General features: G+C 29.7%; 3 protein-coding genes across 6 annotated transcripts in view; 2 read left to right on the forward strand and 1 right to left on the reverse strand.

Annotated features, from left to right (window-relative positions):
• Positions 1–12,506, forward strand: part of LOC100159047 (methyltransferase-like protein 9) — a 127,863-nt gene extending 115,357 nt beyond the window's left edge. For all 4 annotated transcript variants that reach the window (XM_001946663.5, XM_016803040.2, XM_016803016.2 and 1 more), the window contains 3 exons: positions 501–710; positions 8,253–8,434; positions 11,051–12,506. In XM_001946663.5, coding sequence (XP_001946698.1) covers positions 501–710; positions 8,253–8,434; positions 11,051–11,277 — 619 coding nt within the window. In that variant the 3' untranslated portion in view covers positions 11,278–12,506. The remainder of the gene's footprint in view (positions 1–500; positions 711–8,252; positions 8,435–11,050) is intronic.
• Positions 12,507–15,448: 2,942 nt separating this feature from the next.
• On the reverse strand, positions 15,449–20,498 carry LOC100164822. Its single transcript, XM_008180266.3, has 8 exons — positions 20,289–20,498; positions 19,985–20,206; positions 18,916–19,078; positions 18,056–18,221; positions 17,620–17,970; positions 16,205–16,327; positions 15,936–16,032; positions 15,449–15,835 (listed from the first exon to the last, which is right to left on the reverse strand). The coding sequence occupies exons 2-8, from the start codon at positions 20,194–20,196 to the stop codon at positions 15,739–15,741; spliced, it is 1,209 nt and encodes a 402-aa protein (XP_008178488.1). The 5' UTR covers positions 20,197–20,206; positions 20,289–20,498; the 3' UTR covers positions 15,449–15,738.
• Positions 20,499–20,648: 150 nt separating this feature from the next.
• LOC100165466 (ribosomal protein L35e-like) lies at positions 20,649–22,595 on the forward strand. Its single transcript, NM_001162191.2, has 4 exons — positions 20,649–20,696; positions 20,860–20,996; positions 21,185–21,266; positions 22,401–22,595. The coding sequence occupies exons 1-4, from the start codon at positions 20,694–20,696 to the stop codon at positions 22,548–22,550; spliced, it is 372 nt and encodes a 123-aa protein (NP_001155663.1). The 5' UTR covers positions 20,649–20,693; the 3' UTR covers positions 22,551–22,595.
• Positions 22,596–25,001: the final 2,406 nt, after the last annotated feature.

Here is a 25,001-nt window from a genome sequence, read left to right on the forward strand (position 1 = left end):
TTATAAGTATTATTACAATGTAACAATAACGATTTGAATATACACTAATTACTGAATAGGTTGTAACAGTGTATATACTATTCCAGTGGTTCTCAAACTGTGGTTCGCATAACTGCAAAAGACTATACGGTGGTACGCAAAATGACACGTGTGTATAGGAGGAAAAAAATGATAAATTAATACTTTGACTTATGTTTGGAATGGATGTAATATTATTTTATGTTTTATACATGTATTATACATTGTTAAATGTACCTAAATTATTATTTTTATACGTCATTATTATTGGTGAACATGTATTGAAATTTTATTAAAGTTCTATTTTATTAATATTGATGGTAAATTACCAATCTAATATAATTATACACCAAAGTGGTAGGTACCCACGCGAAAAAAATATTTGTGAATCTCTGTGCTGTAAATTGTCTATGGTCTATTCGACTATATACTTTACACTGCGTGTCTTTAATGTTATCTCTTCGCTGATTATTATGTTACAGACTGTTGCGGAGAGGATCCATGTTCGTGTTTTCCACCGACCAGATCAGACGCCTGCTGAATATGACATTTTTTGACAGCGGCTCGACGCTAATCGATTTGGGCGCCGGTGACGGAGCCACTACCGAAAAGTACTTGCCCTTGATCCGTGAGATCTACACAACCGAAAAATCAGGGCCGATGATCCGGATTTTGGCTGAAAAGGGTTTCAGGTGAAATTTTGCTCTGCTGTCTACCTATTAGCTATTAATATAAACTATAATATTATATTTAATGTGAATATTAAATACCTGCAGCCCCCGGCCATCAGAACGATGGCGATGGTGTGGGGAGTGTGGTGTAAATATGTAATACACCCCAAGGTTAGGTTACCTAAAGGTAATTCGTTATAAAAAATAGTTTTTATTTACAGCTATTTCATTATTTTTAATGACAGAATTTTCGCATCTCTAATATCCCTTCTTCTCAGAATCACACATACACGCAAACACTAATTTGTTCATACGTATGTTGTATATTATGTTATCTTAACAGTTAATTGAATCTAAACAAGAATTTATATAGCATGTAGTGTAAAACGATGGCATTGAGCTCAATGTCCCCGCCCTCCCTCACTTTGGAATTTCAAAATCAAATTAACTCCAATCGTTTGTGCTTTTAATCCGGTCGTTTGTTCTCAACCTCTTACAAAGTTATTCAACTTTTAAAGTGGCGGGCTGGGGACATGCTTAGCCTCCCAGTTTGGAATTTCAATACAAAATTAACTCCATTCGTATGTGATTTTTTAGTTTCAGGTTCAGTATTTTTCATTCAATATTAATTTATGGTTAAAAATAAAATTTCACCTTAGATAAGTTTCAAAATATTAGGACCCTTATAATAATTTAACCACCTACTATACTAAAAAAAAATGTGATTATTTTTTTTTTATATACCACTTATAACACAAGATAAACTTTTAATAATCAGCCCACTGACACAAAAATGTTTGGTGGTGTAGCTAAACACATGCACCCTTGTTCGACTACAAAAATGGGTTTGGGTTTCCAAAATACATAGAATGGATTTAAATACCACCTGTATCACAATCACACCTTTAGTGTTGGGTTGTAAGTTCATTTGTTGAGTCTCAAATATTTTTTTATAACTAAAAATGGTACCAACTTAAAAAAATAAAAACTATTTACTAATCCGCAAGGATATTTTGATTTCTGGAAAACCAAATGTTTTACGACCATAGAACATAGACTATAGAGCTAAAAATGATTATTTAGACAGTTATCATCAGATTCACCAGATGAAAATATTTTTTTTACAAACGGTAGTAGTTGGGACTACATTTCATCCCCCAAATTTCAAAGTTGTATATCTCAGGAATTTATAAAGCACAAACGACAGGACTAAAAGCACAAACCAGCTCAAACAAAGCACAAACGAATGGAGTTAATTTGGTTTTGAAATTTCAAATTGGGTGGACGGGGACATGAAGCTACGGCGTTGCAAACTTAAGACAGTAGTATACCCAGGTTTACGGCTCCCGCTAACAGTGTCATGAACCATATGCTAGCTAAGTGCCCTAGTCACGGGCCGTAGAGGAACAGGTGAGACTGGATCGTGTCCGACCACAACCTGAGTCATCTGAGGACCACCAGCACTGAGCCCTCGGGCCCGTATCTTTTCAAGCCGGTCCGTCATGCATTGAGATTCCCCTCTCCCGTGGTACTGACTAGGTTTTTGGTTGATATCAGTTTATCAATCCGAGGTGAACCTCTCCCACTATACTAGCTTCCCGAGCCTGCTAGTGACTCTGCAAGTCTTAAGACGGTGTGACCTGTGCCCTGTACTGTTTTGATGTGAAATATAGATGTTGAGTGCTAAATGTATGTACTTACTTAACTATAAGACAGTAATTTTTTCAAGTAGTAATTATTAGGGGTGCAACTCTTTTTGCCCAAACATGACTTTCATCTTTTCGACCAAAAATGATAGTAAGTAGTTGGTTTCCTCTTTTCACCTATATATTATAATTGCATTATTTTTACCCCCATGTTTCACGTTCAATCTTTTGGGAAGTATTGTCTCAAAATTAGTTTAGTCAAACCATCTAGCATTCAATCCAGAGAGTTGTGAACAATTTATTTTTTTTTTTTGTTCTTGTATGTTGTTATTTTTGTTTACATGCTGTGCTTACCATATTTTACCATATTGTTTACCACATACGATCCCATTTGAGATAGGAAGACGTGGTAAAGAGAGACGTAGAATCACTAAATGGTGGTCTAATGGTCCTAGTGGTAGCTAATACCCAAGAAGAAGAAGAAGTTTGCCATATTTTTTTATTAATATTCGATTTATCATATTCTTTGTTATAATTTTCTCGAACTGCTGAGGTAAATATATTATTTTTATCTGCATATCATTTTGCATCATACATTCTTGTTTCAGATCTCCAACGGGTATAAAGTTGTCTTTTTTGTTACCTATCTGATCCAAAATTATACTTACAATTACAATAAAAACCATGAAGCCACCCATTTTGGTTTCTAAGTATTCATTTTTTTTATATAAAATGTACCTAATCACTAGTCACTGTTTTCAATACAATTAGATATCATAATTTATCTCAATGAAACAACGCAAAGAAAAAACGCAATACCTATAACTATTTGGCACGAAAGTGGACGACTAACTAATATTAATATAACTTGATCATATTATTTGGGGTGGATGAATAGAGGAAACTACTTTATTATATTTAGTAGAAAAGATGACGTAGGCAAAAAGGGAAAAAATAATTTTTGGATGAAGGTACAATCAGAAAATTTGAATATTGACTATTGAGCACAGGTGGAAACCTGTAGGTATAATGAAAGATAAACACTTATGAAGACTTAGTTGAGTCAAAATTGTTTTTATTTTCAAAAATTATTTGCATTGATTAAGAGTTACCACGATATATGAGGATGATTCTCATTATATGTAAATAATATTAGTACCTAGGTATATATAAGTAGTAGAAATGTTTTGATTTTTTTTTCATTTTATAACATTGAATAGTATTCTATTATATAGTACCTATATGAAAATTTCAAGTTGGGTAAAATATTAACGATTGGGTATCAGGGTATTTATAAAGTAACAATTTTTTTATTTATTTATTTATTTTTTTTATTGATCATAAATACAACTCGGCAGCATAGGCCATTAGTTTACATGCCTTGATTATTGTTTTGATTATTATGTCTTGATTTTTGTTTCAAAATGACAGCTGTTTTTACTATGAAAATATTATTTATTTTTAAATAGTAATCCGTGTGTATATTATACAAGGATTAAGTAAGTAAGTATTCAATATTTCATAGTTGGCTATTTTGTAATTTTAAGTGTGTTTGCCAAATGCAGCACAATTGCGCACTTTTTCCATTTAGATTCTGAGCGGAGCAATGAATGTATTGATTTTATAATCATGTGTGTCTGTACCAGAACATATTTTACCATACAAAGTACGTGTCACTAGTGCCCCCCAGTGATATTTGAATGCTACCCAGTGGTGGATGATCGTGCCATATCATATAATTAACAATAATATTTTATTGAATTTAGAACATGACACATTCACGCATTTATAGCTTTGCCAGAATTGTTTATATATTATATTGATATAAAATACGAATATATATAGATGTAATACGAAAATAATACAGGTAATTTTAACAATGCTATCAATCTCTTCGAAAGTCGTCGATCGTCATCGTCTTCATTTGAAAGTTGGGTAGAATAACGTGCTATATGTAACTAAATTTTTGATTTTCTACTTATTTGCGTCCTGTGCTCCTGATTAATAAGACACGCGACTATACACTGTACAGGTAAATTTCATATAATGTTTATACAATTATTTAAGAGTTTTCATATTTCACAGCACGGAAATACTTATACTCGTTTAATATGATACCTACTCGGATGTACGGATGTATAATTACACCAATGGCGTAGCGTGTATGTACAACAACTATTTCAGTATCTTATAATAGTATAATATTTTGTGGATTATCTTCATAGTTCATTGTGATTGCCGATTGATTTTTATGATTTATCCACAACACCACGGCCGCACCGCGTCAAGGAGGCTGGAGCAGCCATTTTATCCATACAGAAGTATCCATAAAGAAAACTAAACATACTTCCAGTAGCACGATTTCAATTTTGAAAAGTAAATTTAGTTTGTATTCCTCTTTTCTAAGTTTGCTCGGAAGTGGATTCTTTTATTTCTCATTTCGTCGCTATCTACAACTAAGTCAAGTCTAAGTTTATTTTTATAAAAATATAAACTTATTATGCATCATATTAATATATTAACTGAAAAATAAAGTCGTAAATATATTTTTCCGCGCAAACCTAGAAAATAGACTAACAAATACGCTTATCTTTTCAAAACCAATATATAATTCGATCGAAACAAGGTGAACTTCTGTTCCTCTTTTGGTACTGTTTACATCAAATTTGCACCCTACAGCCAGAGCCAAAGTATTTTCTTCGTGTTTATTGACTTTTGCATGCGCGTATGGGTGTTGGAATATTTCTAAGAATCTTTGTATGATAAATATTACGACAATACAAAATAAATCGTAAATCCGAGTATTCAAATTTCGTCGCAAAAGTTTGATAACGGATTACACACTCTAATGTTCATTTACTTCTCACACATTGACACGGCCAAAATGTACGTCGTGTAATATTAAATGCCTAAACATACTCCTTTATAGACATGGTATACTCCAGTCCCCTTAAATTCGTTAATACATCACCATATTAGTAGGCGATTGCCTACAGATACGACTATACGGGTACAGACGTACAGTGACAGTTATTTATATACTTATTACTTTATTGATAATAATATCAATAACGAAACATAGACCGCTCGTCCGCTCGTAGACTTTCGCGGTCGTGTACACTGTACGGTGTACTCGTCTACTCATCATTCGTATATATCGTTTATTCTACCGCGTAGGTAACCGTTTTATTATTGAAAAATCGGTTATGCTGATATATGTCTCGAAGTAGAGTTCAATAAATAAACCTATATAAAACTTGTAGATATATGTCTCGCAGTAGAGTTCAGTTAATAAACCTATGTTAAAATTGTTGAGATAGAAGAGTTGATTTCCCTTTCATGTTCCTCTGGTAGACAATTTTATTGAAGTGCCACCCAGTGAAAATTACTTAAAATATGCTCTGGTCTGTACTCAGTAATCACACCTATTCGAACAATAAAAATTTTCGACATTTTTAGTTTTTTTTAACTATTGTCGATTAGTCAAAAACCTTGGACATTTAATACAAGGTTCCTCGTAAGTTGTTATAAATATAATGAAAAAAAAATTAACGTTAATCCAAAATAATTGCTTATAAGTGTGTGAAGAAAGAATTTAAACAACAATCGTCAAAATCACAAAAGTTGGAAATTCATAAAAAATTGTCTTTTTGTGTATCTATCGAAGATTTGAAAATTAAGATAAAAGTACCTTATAAGTTTTTCTACTTTCAACTACAAAAAGAATTTGCATGAAAATCACATTTTTTTTTTATTATAGTTCAATCTCTTACAAAATTGGATATTCACCCGCAAATTAACAATTTCTCATCAAACTATTTCTTATTTTACTGTAATACAAAAAAGAATAACCGTAATTGAACTTTTCTCAAAATATTTATTTTATCGTTTTATATACTTCATAACATTTTCAATATATTTTGACTCTTTTTGAACTATTTATTATTTAGTATTTATTGAAATTTCCAATTTTAAATTATTCATTAGATCAAAAAGCTTGAAAATATGGTACAAGATTTCTCATAAGTTTTTATAATAGCAGATCAAAAAAAATTCAAATGTATAAGCATTTAAAATTCAAATTTGTTTAAATTAATCATATCTTTCGAAATAACCTCTCGAATATTTTCAAATTATTTTGTAGTTGAAAATATAAAAAATGTTCAATATTCATAGCTAAGAATTGAATTTTAAAACAAGGTTTCTTATAAGTAGTTCAAACTATAACCTAAAAATCTAAAAAATATATTACCACAGTTTCTCTTATTATTATCGTATTTCAAAGATTCTTCTTTTCAGCTAATTTTTAAGTTAATTCTTGACGTTTTTAGAAGTTATATTATTATATTTTATATACAAAATTATGGCATTTTTAAATGTTATGTTTTCGGCAAAAATTAATTCTACCTACTATACTACCTAGGTACTAATGTCTAATAGTAAAATAAATTACCTTAATAACAATAATATCATAAATTATATTTAATAATAGGTATAATAAGAAAGAATATAGATTTATAGAAGACTGAAAGACCGTCTAGTCTTCGCTCAGAATGGTTTTTCGTAGGTATGTAGTGATTGTACACATCCATTACAGTAACCCACTCGACACCTAATGTACAGCAAAGCGGTACCTACTTATCCATCTTTTTTGCGTGTAGTTGTCATACTAATTTGATGCACTTATTTGGTGTTATCATTTTTCAAATTAAGAATGAAAATGTGCGCAATCGTGCTGTACCCGTGTTTTCCTACAGCATTTGCATAGATTAGATCGATTTGTGTTATGTTGTGTACGTAATTTTTTTACGAACCGACCTTTTTCCGAAATGCTATATTCCAGCCGCTTAGAACCATTTATCAATACATTTTTACTAAATAGTTTTGTCATTGAATAAAATAATAGGTACCTAATAAGTATGCTAGGGTTTTAAATACGAGTATATGAAGGTGCACTTGATTATTCTTAAGTATTAAACTATTAAAGTATGTAGGTATAGTCGTATGGATTTTGTATCATGCTATTCATGCGCAAAACAATACTGAATAACAATAATAACAATAATAACAATACTGAATACGTATTATAACTTGTAATGTTTACATAGGTCAGTATTAAAAACTTAAAACGATTGAGCAAATTAAATAAAACACGAACAAATTGGTTTTTAAGTACCTACCTACAATTTCAAAATTCAAATTGAACTTAATTTTCTTTCATTTTTAGAAAATATAGACTATATAGAGCATTACCTGGAGCTACCTAATAAGAACATCGTATAAATATTTATTTACTCTGCCACCTTGGTAGCTAATGTGCGAAAATTCGATTTGATGCAAGCTTTTACCTAACTGCCCAATTAACAAATGGCAACCAAAAAATAATAAATATTTATTTATACTAATTATTTCTAATATAATATCCAATAGCACCCATTTATAAATAAAAGTGTCCATATAGTACATTTCAAAATACCTGTTTGAGCACCTCCCGAGTAGGACCCATCGTGTCCAATTATGAATCTAAATCACCTCGGGAACCACTCAAACGCACACAAAAAATGTCATCAAAATCGGTTCCACTATTTAGGAATGCATAAAGGACAGACAGACAAACATTAATTTATATATATATATTATCTATAATACCTAGTACCTACACTCCTGGCTCGTACAAACCTTATCAATTTATTAAAATCAATTATTATATTAAAATAATTTTAAAAACGTTGTAGTTAGCCAGCAGCTGCAGGGGGGGCTACATATTTATTTACATAGACCATTGCATTTCCTTCGCCCATTAGTACCTATTAAATATTATATAAGTACATAATTTCGTTTATACTGATCTCTATACTTCTGTATATGATATATGAATGTACGTATTTATATCTAAGTAATGATGTGTTGTAAGCAGATTGTTGGACGTCGACAATTGGTGGACTCGCGAAGAGAAATTCGATGTAGTGTCGTGTCTGAACCTGTTGGATCGTTGCAGCAATCCGGCAGAGCTCTTGGAAGAAATGAAAAAAGCCCTGAAACCCAACGGCAGGATCGTCGTAGCGCTGGTGTTGCCGTACAAACCCTACGACGAATTCAGTGAGTTTTGTAATAAAATGTGAAAAATAAAAATTTAAAAATTCGTTATAATCTAATATAACATAATGCTTCAATTGTAAATATTATGGACACTAAATCATGGTTGTAGAACCTTTAATACTTAGATACTATTGATTCGTTAAATTTATAGTGATTGTTCATGCGGATTGTAAAAGTATAAGTATTAAGTAATAATATATTAGGTATATTTAAGTATTTTATTTACTCGAACCTAGTGGTGTAGGTATATTGGTAAGGTTTAATTTCGTGAGGGTGACAAGGGGGCTAGGAAAGTTGACCCTACTGTGTTTTACTCGGGCGATTGTAAACTCCGCCAGAATACCGGTTAGGTAAAAAGGTAATGAAAAGGTTTAATGTAAACTCCGCCAGTTTTATTTTCTTACCTGTAATGGGTATATGGAAACTCCGGCAGTATTAATTAGGCCTTCCGTATATAAAACTTAATGATATTTTTCTAGTAAGTAAACTCAAAAATTCAAAATTCAAATGAAATTGTGTTAGAAAAAGCTATAAATACTAAATAGTTATAATAGTTGATTTATATTTGACTTAATGGTTTGAATATCTATTAATTGTATCTCATAATTTTAGTTTACAATTCAAAATATTATAAGTAGGTACCTATTATAACATATTATTTCATAATAATATAATATATCTACATATTATTTTTTGATTATTAGTTATCACAATTGTCTATCATTATTATTTAACATCATACTGGCCATTGCAATTTGTATGATTTGTTCGCACATTTATTATTTTTATTTTTAAATTTTTATATACTTTGGTATACATATACTTAATTAATAAGGATAATAATTACTATAAAATTATGATTTTTTTGTTTAATAATAATTTGCTTATTATATTAATTGTATAGTGTATACTGTTACTTCAGTTTTTTCACTGGCGGAGTTTACATAAACTCAATTTTACCTGTTTTATTTTCCTGGTGGAGTTTACACTAAAAAAAGGTTCTTGTGGCGGAGTTTACATGCGCCCGTTTTACTCCATTGCTCAAGCCAGTCTCTTTACAATGTGCTTCGTTTGCTGCAGCGCATATATATATTGCACACTGCACGCTCTATTGCAGTTGCAACGAGTGACTTAAACAAAACACTTATCGAAAAGGATTTGTCGTGGCATTTCAGCATTTGTATTATGTTGCCACTTGCCATGCTTTATACATGCCAATTATTATTGGAAATATAAATTAAAACAATGTCGACAGGCTATTGTAACTTGTAAGAGATGCCATATTGACATCTCATATAATATTCATATATTCTTCTACAGTTTTACACTCATAAGTCATAGTACCTATATGTGATGGGAGTCCTTTCTAGTTTCTGGATTATTAAATTGTTAAAAGGGATGAGGTGGGATTGTGGGAAGTTTCTTATTATTCGGTTATGCTCTCCCAACATAATATAAATAAATTATTTGCACGCGTCATTATGAAAAATAAAAATGTTTATTTACGTCTTATTCTCGGTACGCAGGTATATATTATTTGTATCTAAGGGTTGATTGATTTCTGTAGGAACTCGAGCGGGGGTGTCAGATACCATAATAACAGGAATAGCAACCATCACATGGCTTATGATATAGATTATAGGTGCACCGTACGGCGTACACACTAAAAATGAAATTAAAATTGAAATTTATAATGACTAACAAACATATTGTAATACTTTTTAGTATGCATTAGCCTTTAGTTACTGTACCTATAGGTTATAGGCTAATGCATTTAGAATTGTAAAATAAATAATAATATAATAAAATTGTACATAATCTGTGGTAATATACAGCATATTATTACTATTTAAATTTTCTCACCAAATTTATATTTGATTCTAAACATTTTTGTGTGTATTTCCAATCAAATTCGGTGCCTCTTGCACCTACCCATAAAAATAGAAATCATGTCAACAATATTTCAGCATCGGCCCAGCCAATGCCAGTCTTGGCATGCGGCATGCCCCTTGCCAGGTATGCTTTGAAATATAACATGTATTCCAGCAATATCTGCTAAATCAACGGAGCTTTTGAAAAAATTCTAAAAAAAAAAATGTAGGTATTGTGGTAAAATAACGACCGATTATTAGTCAATTCGCTTTTTATACATAGGTACTCATTTTGTATGTAAAAAAAGGGAATGGGGCATTAATCCATTTATTAGTTGCATGTTATTACCGATAAAGTCAATGTGGTTATAGACGCCTCGTCGGCCGGAAAGAACATTTCGTCGTTGCTAATGCCTAATATTAACATCTTGCACACAGTGCTGGATTTACGGATTTATTTATGTTATATTATATACACTAGTATAATATATTAATATAAGGTTATTTATACCTATTTCAAATATATTGAAATAATATGCTGTTAAGTATTTAATTTTAATTAGGTAGGATCCCTTGAAGACTTGGAATATCTATTATTTTAAGGACACCCCCCCCCTCCAGAAAAATGTTGAAAATCCGCTACTGTAGGTACATAATATATTATACGGCTTATCCTACAAGGATAATAGAGATAATATTATAATAATTAATAATATCATATTATCTCGTATTATTTTGTAAACAGGTTCCGCGGAACCGGAACAAAAATTGCCGATCACTGGCGTAACGTTCGAGGAACAGGTGTGTTCAGTGGTGCACGACGTGTTCGAACCGTCTGGACTGGAAGTTCTATGCTGGACAAGACTCCCGTACCTGTGCGAGGGTGACCTGAGCCAGGATTACTATTGGCTGCATGACGCCGTCTTCGTTATGTCAGCGAAAACACCACCGAAAGTCGTCGAGAACGCATAGCACTCCCTAATCTACGTACAGGGTGATTCTCTTGTTATGGCCATATTAGTAAATTACCACAGATTATATACAATTTTATATAATCTGTGATGTTACATTAATTTTCTCGGTGAATTTATGTATTTTTGAATACATTTTCTTGCTTACAATAAAAGTAATCAGCTAAAGCGAATACAACACGCATTATCGTGTTTGATTTTTATTTTCTGAAACTACATAATAAGTATCATAAGTACATTTTTTATTTTATATTACAAAGTTAAATATTTTCCTGAGAAGTTTAAAATAAAAAAAAACTCTAATTTTGAACCTGTGTTATTAGTCAATGACGTATCTAGTATAATATACTAATTAGTAATTACACTCCGAGGAGGGATGTGAAAATATTTCTGTACAAAATATAGGTACACAACGTTCATATACAAATGGATATTACCTACCTATGTGGCTATGTCCTATACTCCTATATACAGGGTTTTATTTTATAATACAAAATCTAATGTTCTACGACTCTACGTGTAAAATAACGTCAAATAATATCAATTACTTCATTCGTATTGTGATTTGTGATGTTGTTTTTGTGCACATTTGTACAAACCAGCTATTTTATGGTCATGAGGAAAGGATATGATCATCCGTCGTACCTGAAAGTGTAGTCCCATCGCAAATTTCATCTATTCCTTGGTCAGTGACTATTCCATTATATATATGTTTCGTACGACGCGCTGTACCTATAAAGCTATATAGGTACTTAATCAATTACCTATATGATTTAAAGTTATTTGATGAACGGGGTAGTGAACCAAAGTTTTGCGGACTACCTATTCCCTATGTCATATTGCAGTACTCATCTGATCTTAAATTTAAATGTTTTCAAGTTTTAACCGATTAACCACTAGTTGGATATTCTATTTTAATGCGTAAAAACTATCAGAAAAATATTTTTGAATCAGAATTGGAATTTTAAAATTTACCAACCCAAGTCAATATTCAAAAGCCGACTACGATAAAGAAAATTTAAAAAAATGTATTTTAATGACTAAATTATGTAAGATAAATATTTTCCACAACATAAATTTATTGAGAAAATGACAGTACCTACCTACTTATATTAATAAAAAAATCACCCGATACATAATATAATATATACGTATTCACAGCGATAATGTCTTCAGGTAAAATTAATTGATGGAAAGGTATAATAAAAACTCATTTGTGTATGTTTAATATTAAGTTTAATTTTTTTTTTCGAATATAACATTATGAACTACAATATAAATTAAATCACACATATTTTTTTTTTATACATCGGATTTAAAACTTCTTAAGACTACATAATAATATTATGTCGCAAATACATAATCATTATCATAATATAACAATAAGTGTAGTCTACCTATAGGCTATATTTATGTAATAATATATACGTACAACACTATAAGGCATCGTTCAAATGTCGGGTTACGAAATTGGTAGGAATGGCATGAAAACCTAAATACGTTATAATATGGAAGTCCCAGCCAAATTTCGTAGAACAAAATTTGGACGACCCTGCAATAGGTACACATTATGCGCTTTACACAAATAGGAAAATAAAGTCGAAAACTATGAATCAAATTTTGGATTTTGGTAAAAATTAAAGAATGGATTAGGAAAGATCACAGATACGTTTTTTCTTCAAATACAGACAACTAAAATATTACCGTACTATTAAAATAATAGTATTAAAAATACATTACATTTTAACACACAAATCACATTTACCTTATATACTGTAATAATATTGACTCATTTTTATAGCTCAATGTTAACATTTTTGTTTACAATTTCCCAGGGGCGGACTGGGAATAAAAATTAGCCTTAACGAAACAGAAAATTCGGCCCAAATTTATTTAAGCGCCCCAAATTTTCACCAGGCCCAGGCGAGGATCGCTCTCCCGCCACTCTAGCTCGTCCGCCACTGTAATTGCCACCTCTCTTAATAAATGAACATTTATTTTAACCACACATTTACACAATCAAATCTATACTTTCATTTTTAAACATGACAATTTAAAAAAATATATATCATGACTACCGTGTTTTCAAATAGTATAGTTACAAACATGTTCACAGAAAATCACTGTTATGATGTTGTTGTTTAAACATTGAGCTTTAATATTTTATTGTGTAAGTTTGAACAAATAACACAAATTGGAAAGAAGTTTTGATTAAATTATTAAAATCAAATGTATGGTGGAATATAAGAACATAGCAAAATCCATTTATAATTATATAAAATAAAATATCTTCTGTACATAAGCCATTAAGATAACTTGAAACTTTGTTTTAGATGTTTAAACAATCAACAATCATTGAGCTTATAACTGGAAATCATTATAATATTATACAATATATAGGACTTAAACATCTATGGTGGAACACTTAGTATTGATATTATTAAAAAAAAAATTACATAAAAATTAAAACATAATAAATTATAATATCATGTGATTTTGTAAAATTACACATTTGCACACTTAAATACCATTTTACGTATATTGTGTATATAAAATTAATAATAATAAAAATCAAACATACAGGCATCATTAACTATTTTAAGATCACCAATTAGTATGAAAGATGTTATTGTTGACTAGCGTAGTATCAATATTTAGGTATATCATAATATTATAATTCAGTAAACGAAGTGATATATTTCCCTTCAGTTTAGTCTAAAAGGTCATGGACTTTAGATTTGACAATCAAATAACTCACTTCATTTGTTGAATTCAGTATACATTTTATGACAGTTATTCTGAGAATAAATTTAACTGTACCTACTAATAAAATAGATAACAAAATTCCTAACCACAAAAAATAAAAATAATTTTAGATCAGTGCACACTTTAAGGCACCCGGTGCCGATTCCATTTTGTACTCAATAAAACTCTGCGGGATTAACGATACTGCCTTGTAGAATCAACCCAATTTCATAATTTCTATTGCTTAAGGGAAATATTCTACAGCTCGCATCAATATCTGTTTTTCAATATTTTATTTTCAAACTTTATAATGTGTTTATATGTCTAAAAAAATACAAGATAAAAAGCATTTTTTACAAATTTTTTAAAACAATTATTTGAAATAAAATACAAAATTAGTGATCAATGCAAGCTGTAGGAAGTATTCTTCTTTCAGATAAAAAAAATAGTCATCAAAATCTGACAATTCTACAAAGCCTGAGAGTTATTCCGTGAAGTCATTTTTTTTGATATAATACTACACCCTAAATAGATATCGGGTAATAGATTAGTGGACAATTATATTTTATAATATTTTTATTATAATTTGAGATGGCAAGTAAAATATAAAATTTTATTGAATTTCGGAAAATTTGAAAAGCTGGCATCGGGCCCCTTACATAAAATAATAATACAGTAGATTCCCAGTAACTTGTACCTTGATAATAAGAAAGTATTTATATCTTAAATTGGGTTCCTTCCTTTAAAGACATAAGTTTAAGTTACCGAGAGTCGAGTGTACTTAAAATATTCTATAGTTTTAACCAGTAAACACTTATGGGATATTTGTCCATAAGAAGTTCATATAATATAAAAAAATCCTACTGTTACTTTTACATTTATAGTACGATTGTATCAAGCAAAAACTTTATCATTATTATTACTGTCTATTAAATGCTTAAAACGGTTAAAACAAGTAATATATAATATATTGACAGCTTTTGATACAAAAAATGAAAAAAATAATTCAAATTATATTGCTTATGTACTAGGCTATTGTAAATATAAGTTACTCATTTGCTACCTAATTAAATTAAAGGCAAAATGTTTTTTGTTGAAATAAAAAAAAACTTTAGAAATAATAAATGAATGGTTAAGTGCTTACAGGTTAAATTAATTGGCAATTAAAATAAATTAATAAAATATCAATACAACATAAACATTAAACAGTCAATGTATTATTATTAAAATAAGCGTTTACTTATAATAATTTTATAATTAGTAAATTATGTTGATTACGATTGTAATCAAAAAAATGAATTAGTTATTTAATGTATACTTAGGTTACTATTATGGCATGAAATGTTTTGAAAATTGAAACTAAACAAAACATAGACATTTGGCAACATACATTTTGATATCATGCTGGCAACATGCATAAAAAAAAAAATTGTAATAGTTGTTGAATTATAATAATTGAACAAGATGTTAAATTTAAAATAAATAAATGTAGGTAAAAACCTCAAACTAGAAGACACTCATATGGAGACATTAATAAGATTTAATTTAAATAAAATGGTAAGATCCCTCCAAGTAAACAAACAGATTTTCCCATTCATTTTGGGAAAAATAGGGAATTTTGACTAGATGTAAAAATAAAATAAAAGTAACGTGATTTTTGAAAGATGATAAAAATAGTTGAAAAAAGTTTTACTTTTTGCGAGTTTAGTACAAACTCTCAATTTTGCTTGTTACGAGACATTGCATCACAGAGATCTTTAAAATTGGCAGCTGAAACTGTTTGATTAGAATTGTCTAAAACAGTTTTTCTTAATCTAAAAAATATTTAAAAATGTAGTCACATTTCTTATGAATTATTCAATTTCATTATAAATTCAATAAAAATGTATTTATATGTTATATGTTATATGTTACCCATGTTTATCTTCATTTTTCCAGCTACTGACTGCAATATGTGGTGGAGGAAGAAACGATCTTAATGACTGAACAAGCTGAATTGTATCAATCAAAGCTGAAAAAGTTTTTAAATTATAACACACCAAAATGAAAAAAAATTTAGTGTAAATTAAAACAGACAATTTTATGAGTATGGTCTTCACAATAAAATTAAATTTGTTGAGTTAAAATATTAATTTTGTTAAGAAAAGCTGCTTTAACGTTATTTTATTTTTAATAAACTTTACTTTTTTGTAATGATTCTGATTGTTTTCCATAAGGCTTACACATGGCTGGTCTCACACATGCTTTCATTCTATTCATATTTTTCATTATTTCTGAAAATGCTCTGATAATTTTTTCTTGGCCAGCTAAAATTAAGAATAAACAGTTATATTATGTTGTTCTCTGTTACCTAGGGGTTGAAAACCCAGTTGTTAGAAAAACAGTTAAGCCCTGGTTAGGTTGTTTGTTAGGTTATTTCGTAACTAAAACCTAAGAATTTCAAAAAAACGTTCACAAAACTTAAAACAATATTAGAAGAACTTAAAAACTGTTCTCAAAACTGAAACCAAAACCCTTCATATTTTTAATAGATTTGAGACCCGTGTATTAATATTATTATTATTTTAATAATTACAATATTATTTTTATAGCAAAAATATTATTTAAAATTTCTAAAAGGGGTTAAATAAAAAGGCTGGATGATTTAATGAAGGAGATTGAATATCAGAAGAAGGATAACCCTATAGACACTAGAGATGAAAGAAGAGAGTAATTTTGTCAAATGATAGAGGGGACAATAAAAGAGAATGTGTTCAAAATCATAACTATCTTAGTATCTTCTTAGGAATAAAAATTTAAAGATAGACATTTTTGAGAGAAGAATGTGTCCAAGACAAAGAGAAGAATAAGACTGGGGTCACATTAGCGTTGTATTGACATATTATGTTAGGTTACATTTGTTGTTGAATTCTACAATTTCAAATAATTACTTCATTATAACTAAATTTAAATAATGCGCTATAATTTTAGATATATTGCCTAATTATAACAGCACATTCATACTTAAATTTAATACAAGAACTTGTCATTCCTATAATTTCATAACAATTAATTGTTGGCCATATATTATGTATGTAGGATATCAAAAAGTTTTGTTTAATTTAAAAAAACATCCATGAAAATAGTGTCAAAACAAACACACTGAATTATAAAACTAAAAAAAAATTTTGTAGAAATATTATAATGTATAAAAGAATAAGTGAGGAACTGTTGCTTTAATAATGATATTAATAATATAATTTTTACATTTTTAGTACCGGCATAAATGTAAATAAAAGGAATCAACAATATAAGCTATCTGGCTGTCTTGAAGATAAATTATGTTTTACTTACATGTTTATGTAAATATGTTAAATTATTAAAATATTTAGGCAATAACTTAAAAAAATAATACCTTACCTATACATAATTAACAGTATGTTATAGGAGTAAATATCAATAATATCATACAAGTGCCTTAATAGAATAACAACCAATTAGACCGGCTAAATATTACTCACGGTAGGCTATACAAATGAGATATTATCACAGGCATCAAAACGGGCTTTTAAAATTGATACATTATTAAAGTCAGAATTAAAATTATAATTATTCTTACCATCTAAATGACCTTTACGGTTGTCAGAAACTTCAGGCCAAGTTGTATCATGAGCAGCCATTAGATCTTTATTGTCTAGATTTTCAAGATTGGCCTTTAAAAAATCTGCCAACTTATTGTGCTGTGCTTGTCGTGCACTTACAGTTTTTGGAACCTGCGGTACGTGTATAGGCATCGGATTCGGTATTTCAGGGGCTGGATGTGGAGTAGGTCCAGTTAGATCGACAGGTGCTGAATGTGGTTGTTGGGATTGAGTACTAGGAGGTGCCAAACCATGAGCACTTAATTGCTGACTAATCATTTGACTCATTGATATACTTGGACTTTCTCGACCAACTGGAATATTTACACCTAATAAATAAAATTCAAAAATGAATATTCTAGTTGTCTAAATCATAGGTTTTACAAATGTAGTGTTAAAATGACAATATCCTACCAGAGTTTGAAGAGTTCATGTAATTTGACTGTTTAGTATGTTGAGATAAATCTAATTGAGTCTTGTAATAGCGACATGCTGGGTTTGGACAGTTTTGTACAACTTCAATAATAAACTCTTTTTCCATACCAAAGTTTTCACGGCCAATTGTATATGAATCCATAACCTATGAATTTGATAACACATACAATAGTTGTACAAAACAGTACAAAATGTTCACTGTTTATACTGTACATACTATTTAGATAAATTGCAAAAAAAAATAGAATCAAGTTCATTAAAAAATATATTAAAAAAACAATGGAACTTTTCTGTTTTACAGTCACCATTTCTGAGGTTTAAACGTATCTATGTAATTAGGCATAATGAAAACGATGATGAAGTCAAAATTTGGAAGTCGATCTTTGTTTCAAAGTTATAGCTAATTGTAATATACAGTATTTTCATATAGACATGGCGTGGTCACTCGCTTGGACAATTAAAATCTAAGACATTCCTCCTCAGCTATTATGTAAAACAACCTTGAATGGGTCTCAGACTTCATAACCTAACCTAACCTAACCTAAGTAAGACCTCCAAATTCTGACTTCACCATTGTTTTCAGCATGCTTAACTATATATGTTAAAAATAAAACAAAAAATTGAAATACCGGTGATTGGTTAAACAGAAATATACCAAAACAATAAACCAAAATAAAATAAAAATTACAAACATAATCTATAAAAATTTAACGATTAGGTAATTATCCTCCATCTCAAAGGGTTTAGTTAACACATACAATATGTCAATATGTTGTATTACTAAAACATTATTCACAGTATTATTATTATTTTTTGTACAAAATATAAACTTTTATTACCGCTCTAACAGTTCCTTCAACACCCAAATGTAATCCATGTGGGCCATTCATATGCTTTAACATTACCGCATTTGCAAAATGTTCATAAGGTAAAATAATTTTACCATTCTCTCGAAGGATTAATCTTGCTTGACTATCTAATGATACTCTCGAAGCCATCATTCTGAAAAAAATATTTTAAATGAATAAGAGAATAATGTTGGTATATAACTTTATATAACTATTACAATTACATAAATGTATGTATACTTTTGTATGGAAAACTATGGTATTTATAATTAATGCACATAAAAAGACTTTCTTTTATCACATTACATAATAATTATAAAATACATCTATTAACATGATAATATGTTATTGTCTTATTGACAAAACATACAAACACCTATTGACATGATGAATAACATCAGTGCCCGGTAGAAAGGCCAACTATTATAAGTATATAACCCTCAATAACTGAATATTATGGGGGATCAATTATAATTTTATTCCAAATTAAGCTTTTTGTTAATTTAGGTTATTTTGAAACATCATAATATCTTGTACCTAATTCTAATTAAAATTAAATTAAAATAATGCACCAGTTATTTGATTGCCTATCAAATAGAGGTATAAGTGGGTTACTTTTCAAGTAACCGACTGTCATTGGTTATATTATCACATTTAAGGATACTTGAGAAATACACTAATATTTTCTGTTAGGTTATATTATTTGTCTAGTAAAAATTATGTTTTCAGTTTCAATATGAAGGATTACGTTGAGGTATACATTACATGACTGCAATAAAATAAAATTGTTTCATTATTGTGAGATAAGTCAACATTTGCTTATGAAGAAAAAATCCATTTTGTACCAGAAAAACTTGTTGTAAAATAGGTACTCTACTTGGCCAGAAATTTGTGTCTTAAATACTATCCAATAAAAATGCATTTCCACTAATGATAATATCAAATATTTGGTATGATAGAAGTGAGTTTTAAGTTTTGTAGGTTTCAAGTGTTGATGAATTTAAATCAGGGTGCACAAAATCAACACAATGAAATAATAAAAAAAAAAAAGTTGACTTACTGCAAATAAGAAGCACTAGGTAATACAGATGAATCTTTCATTTCAGAGAATATTTTCAACAATTCTATGCTGTTCCATCCTTTATTTTGCAGGTACAGTTGTAGCAACATGTACAGTTTCTCTGTCACATAACCGCTAAACGCCGAATTGATGTCGGCCGGAAGTCCTTTAGGAACTATATTTTTCATTGCTTCGGTCAGTGCGATGTCCATTTGATTCGTTCTGAAACAAATAAATAAAAATACGTTCACGTAGTGTCTTTTTTCGAATATTCGACAACAGTCGTAGATTGTGCTGTTCGTACAAAATTAATCGGCGTTAGGAAAGTACGCCCAGACATTCACTGATGATGAGCACTAAATAATAAATAAAGTTTAGAGTACATCACGTATGGCGGAGCATTATAAAAAGTGCATGGCAAATTAAATTAATAATCTAAAAATCTATTAGAAGAACGACAAAAAAAAAAAAAAAATACGACAGAAGACTAATGACTGAGTGAAGAGCGATTGTTTTATTTTCATTTTTTACTTTTATCAATAGAGATAACGAAAACGATCGAAACGTTGGCCTTCTGTTCCATGCAAGTGGAATTCTTCCATGACCTTTTAGGTTATGATCACATCTTGACGTTCTCGCGTAAACACAAAAATTGTTAGCAGGCACTCTTTTCATTCGATTGTAGCATTGTGTATATTAACGCAACAAAATGGTAAGTTTTATCCTTTTCAATCCTAGTCTATTTCAATAGTTTTTCTATTTAAGTTTCACCAATATTAAATCCGTAAGATTGCTTAGCGAAATATGCATCGATCGTCGTTTTGATATTTCACATTTAACCGGTACTAAAGATTTGTGTTGTTTTTTTTTCACAGACGAAAGTCAAGTGCTCAGATTTGCGTCTTAAGGACAAGGAATCCCTGTTGAAACAACTCGAAGAGTTGAAACAGGAACTGGCCAATTTGAGGGTTTCTAAAGTTACTGGAGGTACAGCATCGAAACTTTCCCGGATGTAAGTATTAGCATTTATACTATATTTTATGACATTGTACTCGCGTTAGAATCAATTTAGCTATGCCGATTTGAAGAGCCCACTGGTTATTGTTCTTTTTATATGAATTTCCAATTATTGAAAATCAACTATTATCAATTATTCAACTCTATATAATTTGGAATTAACAATATTTTTTTGATTTTTAGTCGTGTTGTCCGCAAAGCAATCCTACGCTGTTATGTCGTAATCCATCAGAAACAAAAGGAAGCACTACGAAAAATCTTCAAGGTATGTTTAAATATTTTAAATTGATTGTAAAGTTTTTATAAATTACATTTTTGAAATATTTATGATATAATTGTATGCACTAATGTACTTTTGTAACAAACAAAAATACTAGATTTCCTTCTTGTGTATTTTGTAACTCACAATAAAAATATGTCTCATTCTACATTTGATGGCCAATTTTTCTTTATCAGGCTTGTTTGGTTAAATTAGGTTAAATATAATTCAATATGGTGTTGTTGTAATTTTGATAATTATTGCACTTTGATTAACACGTTAATAGATGGTCCATATTTGGTTTTTGTGAAGTTCCCTAAACAACTTTTTAATTAATGCTACAGCTATGAATTTGTACGTATGGAAAAACTGGATAAGAATATTCAATACATCAATTTATTTTGTCAGTGACAGAACCCCATCTGCGCCACTTAAGACTGAGGAAAATTGATAAATCATTATTGCCATCTTTTTTAGATTACTGATATAGTAATATTATTTGAAAGTGCTGTCAATTTTTGATTTCATTGCTGCGGCATTGTTAATGCCTACGGTTTATAAATTTGTTGACATAAATCCTTGCATGCCAATATAAAATAATTAGTCAATTCGTTAAATGTTAAAAAATGATGTAGTCGATTATTAATGGATTATTTAAATCATAGTGATGGAGTCTTCATTAGCATAACAATGTTGCCTGATTCCTTGTTCACGGTATGCCTAACAAAAGCCATTATTTCTTAGTGTTTGTCATAGGACATATGAGAAATATGTCTTCGAAAAGAAAGGATTCCTTTTCAATGGCGGCACGCTATTTAGGAATACTAAGTTAGTTATCCAATCATAATATCAGCTCCTTGAGTAGAGCTAAAAACAGTTATTTTATAATGATACTTATAAATAGTGTTGACTTTTTGTGGCGTTTTGAGATGAATAAAGTATAACATATTTTTTTGCTTTGCACAAAATATTTCTGTTTACTATGAGTTAATCGTACCAAATTGTGTGGCAATTATCTTGCTATATTTTGAATATATGCTACTTTTCTTCCCTCTATGGAATACATTATATTATAGTTATAATACTTTTTTTTAATATTTCTTATAGGTATCTAGTATTTATACATAATTTTTTTTTCAGAACCGTAAGTACAAGCCTTTGGATTTGAGGCCAAAACTTACCAGGGCGAAGAGGCGTGCATTGACTAAGAAGGAACTTAGTGTTAAGACAATGAAAGAAATTAAGAAGAAGAACAAGTTCCCCCCTAGGATGTACGCAGTTAAAGCATAAGTTCTGTTATACTGACCTTAAATAAAAAAAAAATATGTTGATAAACATCTCTTTCATTTATACCTCAGAACCCCCAGCGCTGTGATTAGATGAATCTAGTGGTATACTACTATATTTCATACTAGTCACCACCATTTAATTACGTCAATATGATCACTTGAGTCACATTAAAAAATTATTTTTTCATAGATTATGGTACAGTGTGGAGTCTCCTTTAGTGATCTGTGATGCATGAATAAATTATACATTATTTTATCGTTAAATTGATAGCAGCTTAATGGTATAGTTAACCCTAGAGCACATGCTTCACGGCCAAAAAGACTAGGCTTTTAGAATTTTGTTCCTTGTTTCAGAAATACTAAATATTAACCTAATCCAACCAAGCTTTTAATTAGGAGATAGACTAAAATTAGATACAACTCCCAACTTTATACGATCTTATGTGGATAATATAGACATTTTTGGAGCCTCAAATTTATAAAGCTAATTCGAGGCGTGCCTAGTGATGTAAAATTACTGTAATTATCTTTTGAGAGAATATTCTCTAAGCTAGAGAATATTTGGTAATTTTCTTTTTCTTCAATAATTCATAGATTGAACCCATAGAAATCCACATCATAAACATTATTTAAATAATTACCTATATGTTTTATATAGTATGTATGAAGTAGGTATTATAATTAATAATTTATAATTCTTGGTGTAGTTAACAAGTGACAACTATAATAATTATGTAGGATTAGTAAGTATAAATTATTATAAATGTAAAATAAACTATTATTAATGTATTTTATGCATGCTACTATACTATGGTCAATAGATAACTAGAATAATACTTAATTCAATTCATTTTTATAGTAAACCAAAAAAAAAAAAAAATGTAAAAATAACTTGTGCAATGTTTTTTTAATAATTATAAAATTATTGAAGTAATTTCCCTATCTTCTATTATCTATAGTCTGTACGACTATTTGATACAGTTCTACCATGAGTTCACGACTGGTATCCAGTGTTATTAACCTTCAAATATAATCACATCACTATTCACAGCGACAATATAAAATTTAAAAAAAAGAAAATTACCCGGTAATAATTTGCAAAAGAATATTCTCTTGTCGCATCACTAGGTGTGCCACAACATGTTATTGTCCTTGTCTGGCGCGGTCAAAACACACCGTGACTAATTTGGACTATACATACTAAAAAGCACCGCTGATTCTAACAGAATTATATTTAATTATTTTAAGCTTGGATTCAAGAGACTCGCATAACTGATATAAGAGCCGCGTTGTGGCCAACCCTGATGTCTAACATTTAAGTAATAAATAGGGCTCGGAAGTTGTAGGAATTGCATATTTTTCTGTATGATCACAATTTATAGCAGACTTAGCTAGAAATTTGAAGTATACAATCGCGAGTTGAAAAATTGAAAATGCATATTTTACCAATTTTAGCTAAAAAAATTGCATATTTCATTGATTTTATATGCATATTATACATATTTTATATAAATTGATTTTTTTCTTTCTTAACCTGTATATTTCAACTAATATTGAATATACAACTCAAAATTATCAATGAAGGTATTTATTGTCATCGCCATAGTCAATTACGGAGTTAATGACAGTGATATTGTGCACCTAATTGTAATGGTTCGTGTTCACAGTAACTAATTGAAAAACAAACGATACAGAGGATATAATTCAATATGGAACCATTAAGAACAACATTTGATGATTGCGTGATAAATTCCAAGTGAGCAAATACATTATGATTAGTCAGTGGTTGATTTGGAAATAAAAAAGAAAAGGACTCTGCTGAAGTTGTATAAACGAGCGTTCCACACAAAATTAATCATCACATTGCCGAGGAGGGCAAAGCTCCACTCCTCCCTCTCCACCTATCAACTTATGACATCAAAACAATATCAAATTTATTCGAAAAAAAAACACTTTATAGGGGGGTTATTTTTCGATTTTCTCAATAGGTATTTAATGCCACGGGAAAAACCTCCGACAAATTACAAAAAAACCGCCAAAAATGGGATTTTAATTTCTAACGCTTTGTTTATCAGTTATCACAATAGAAACGAATAAAAATAAAAATAATGATTTTAGTTATTTTGTTGTAATTTATAATATTAATTCAACTTACAGGCTATAATAAAATATAATAACAATATAAAATATTGTGTACTTATTAAGTAAATTTGGCATCAGGAAATCACGATTTATAAATTCAATAGCTTATGTTGGGTTCCCAGCCAGTGGCGTGGTGAACGGTAATTTCAGAGGCAATTGCCTCTGAGATTTTTCTTAAATAGAGGGGTGGGTGGTAGCCGGTGGGTCCCCAAGTAAATGTAATATTATATACTCAATAGGTAGTTAATAGCGATCTGAAATATAATTATACTTGGCGCGGAATAAGAACATGACCAGTCGCGCATTCAAA

This window comes from Acyrthosiphon pisum, chromosome A1, assembly GCF_005508785.2.
Source record: "Acyrthosiphon pisum isolate AL4f chromosome A1, pea_aphid_22Mar2018_4r6ur, whole genome shotgun sequence".
NCBI classification, from domain to species: Eukaryota; Metazoa; Arthropoda; class Insecta; order Hemiptera; family Aphididae; genus Acyrthosiphon; species Acyrthosiphon pisum.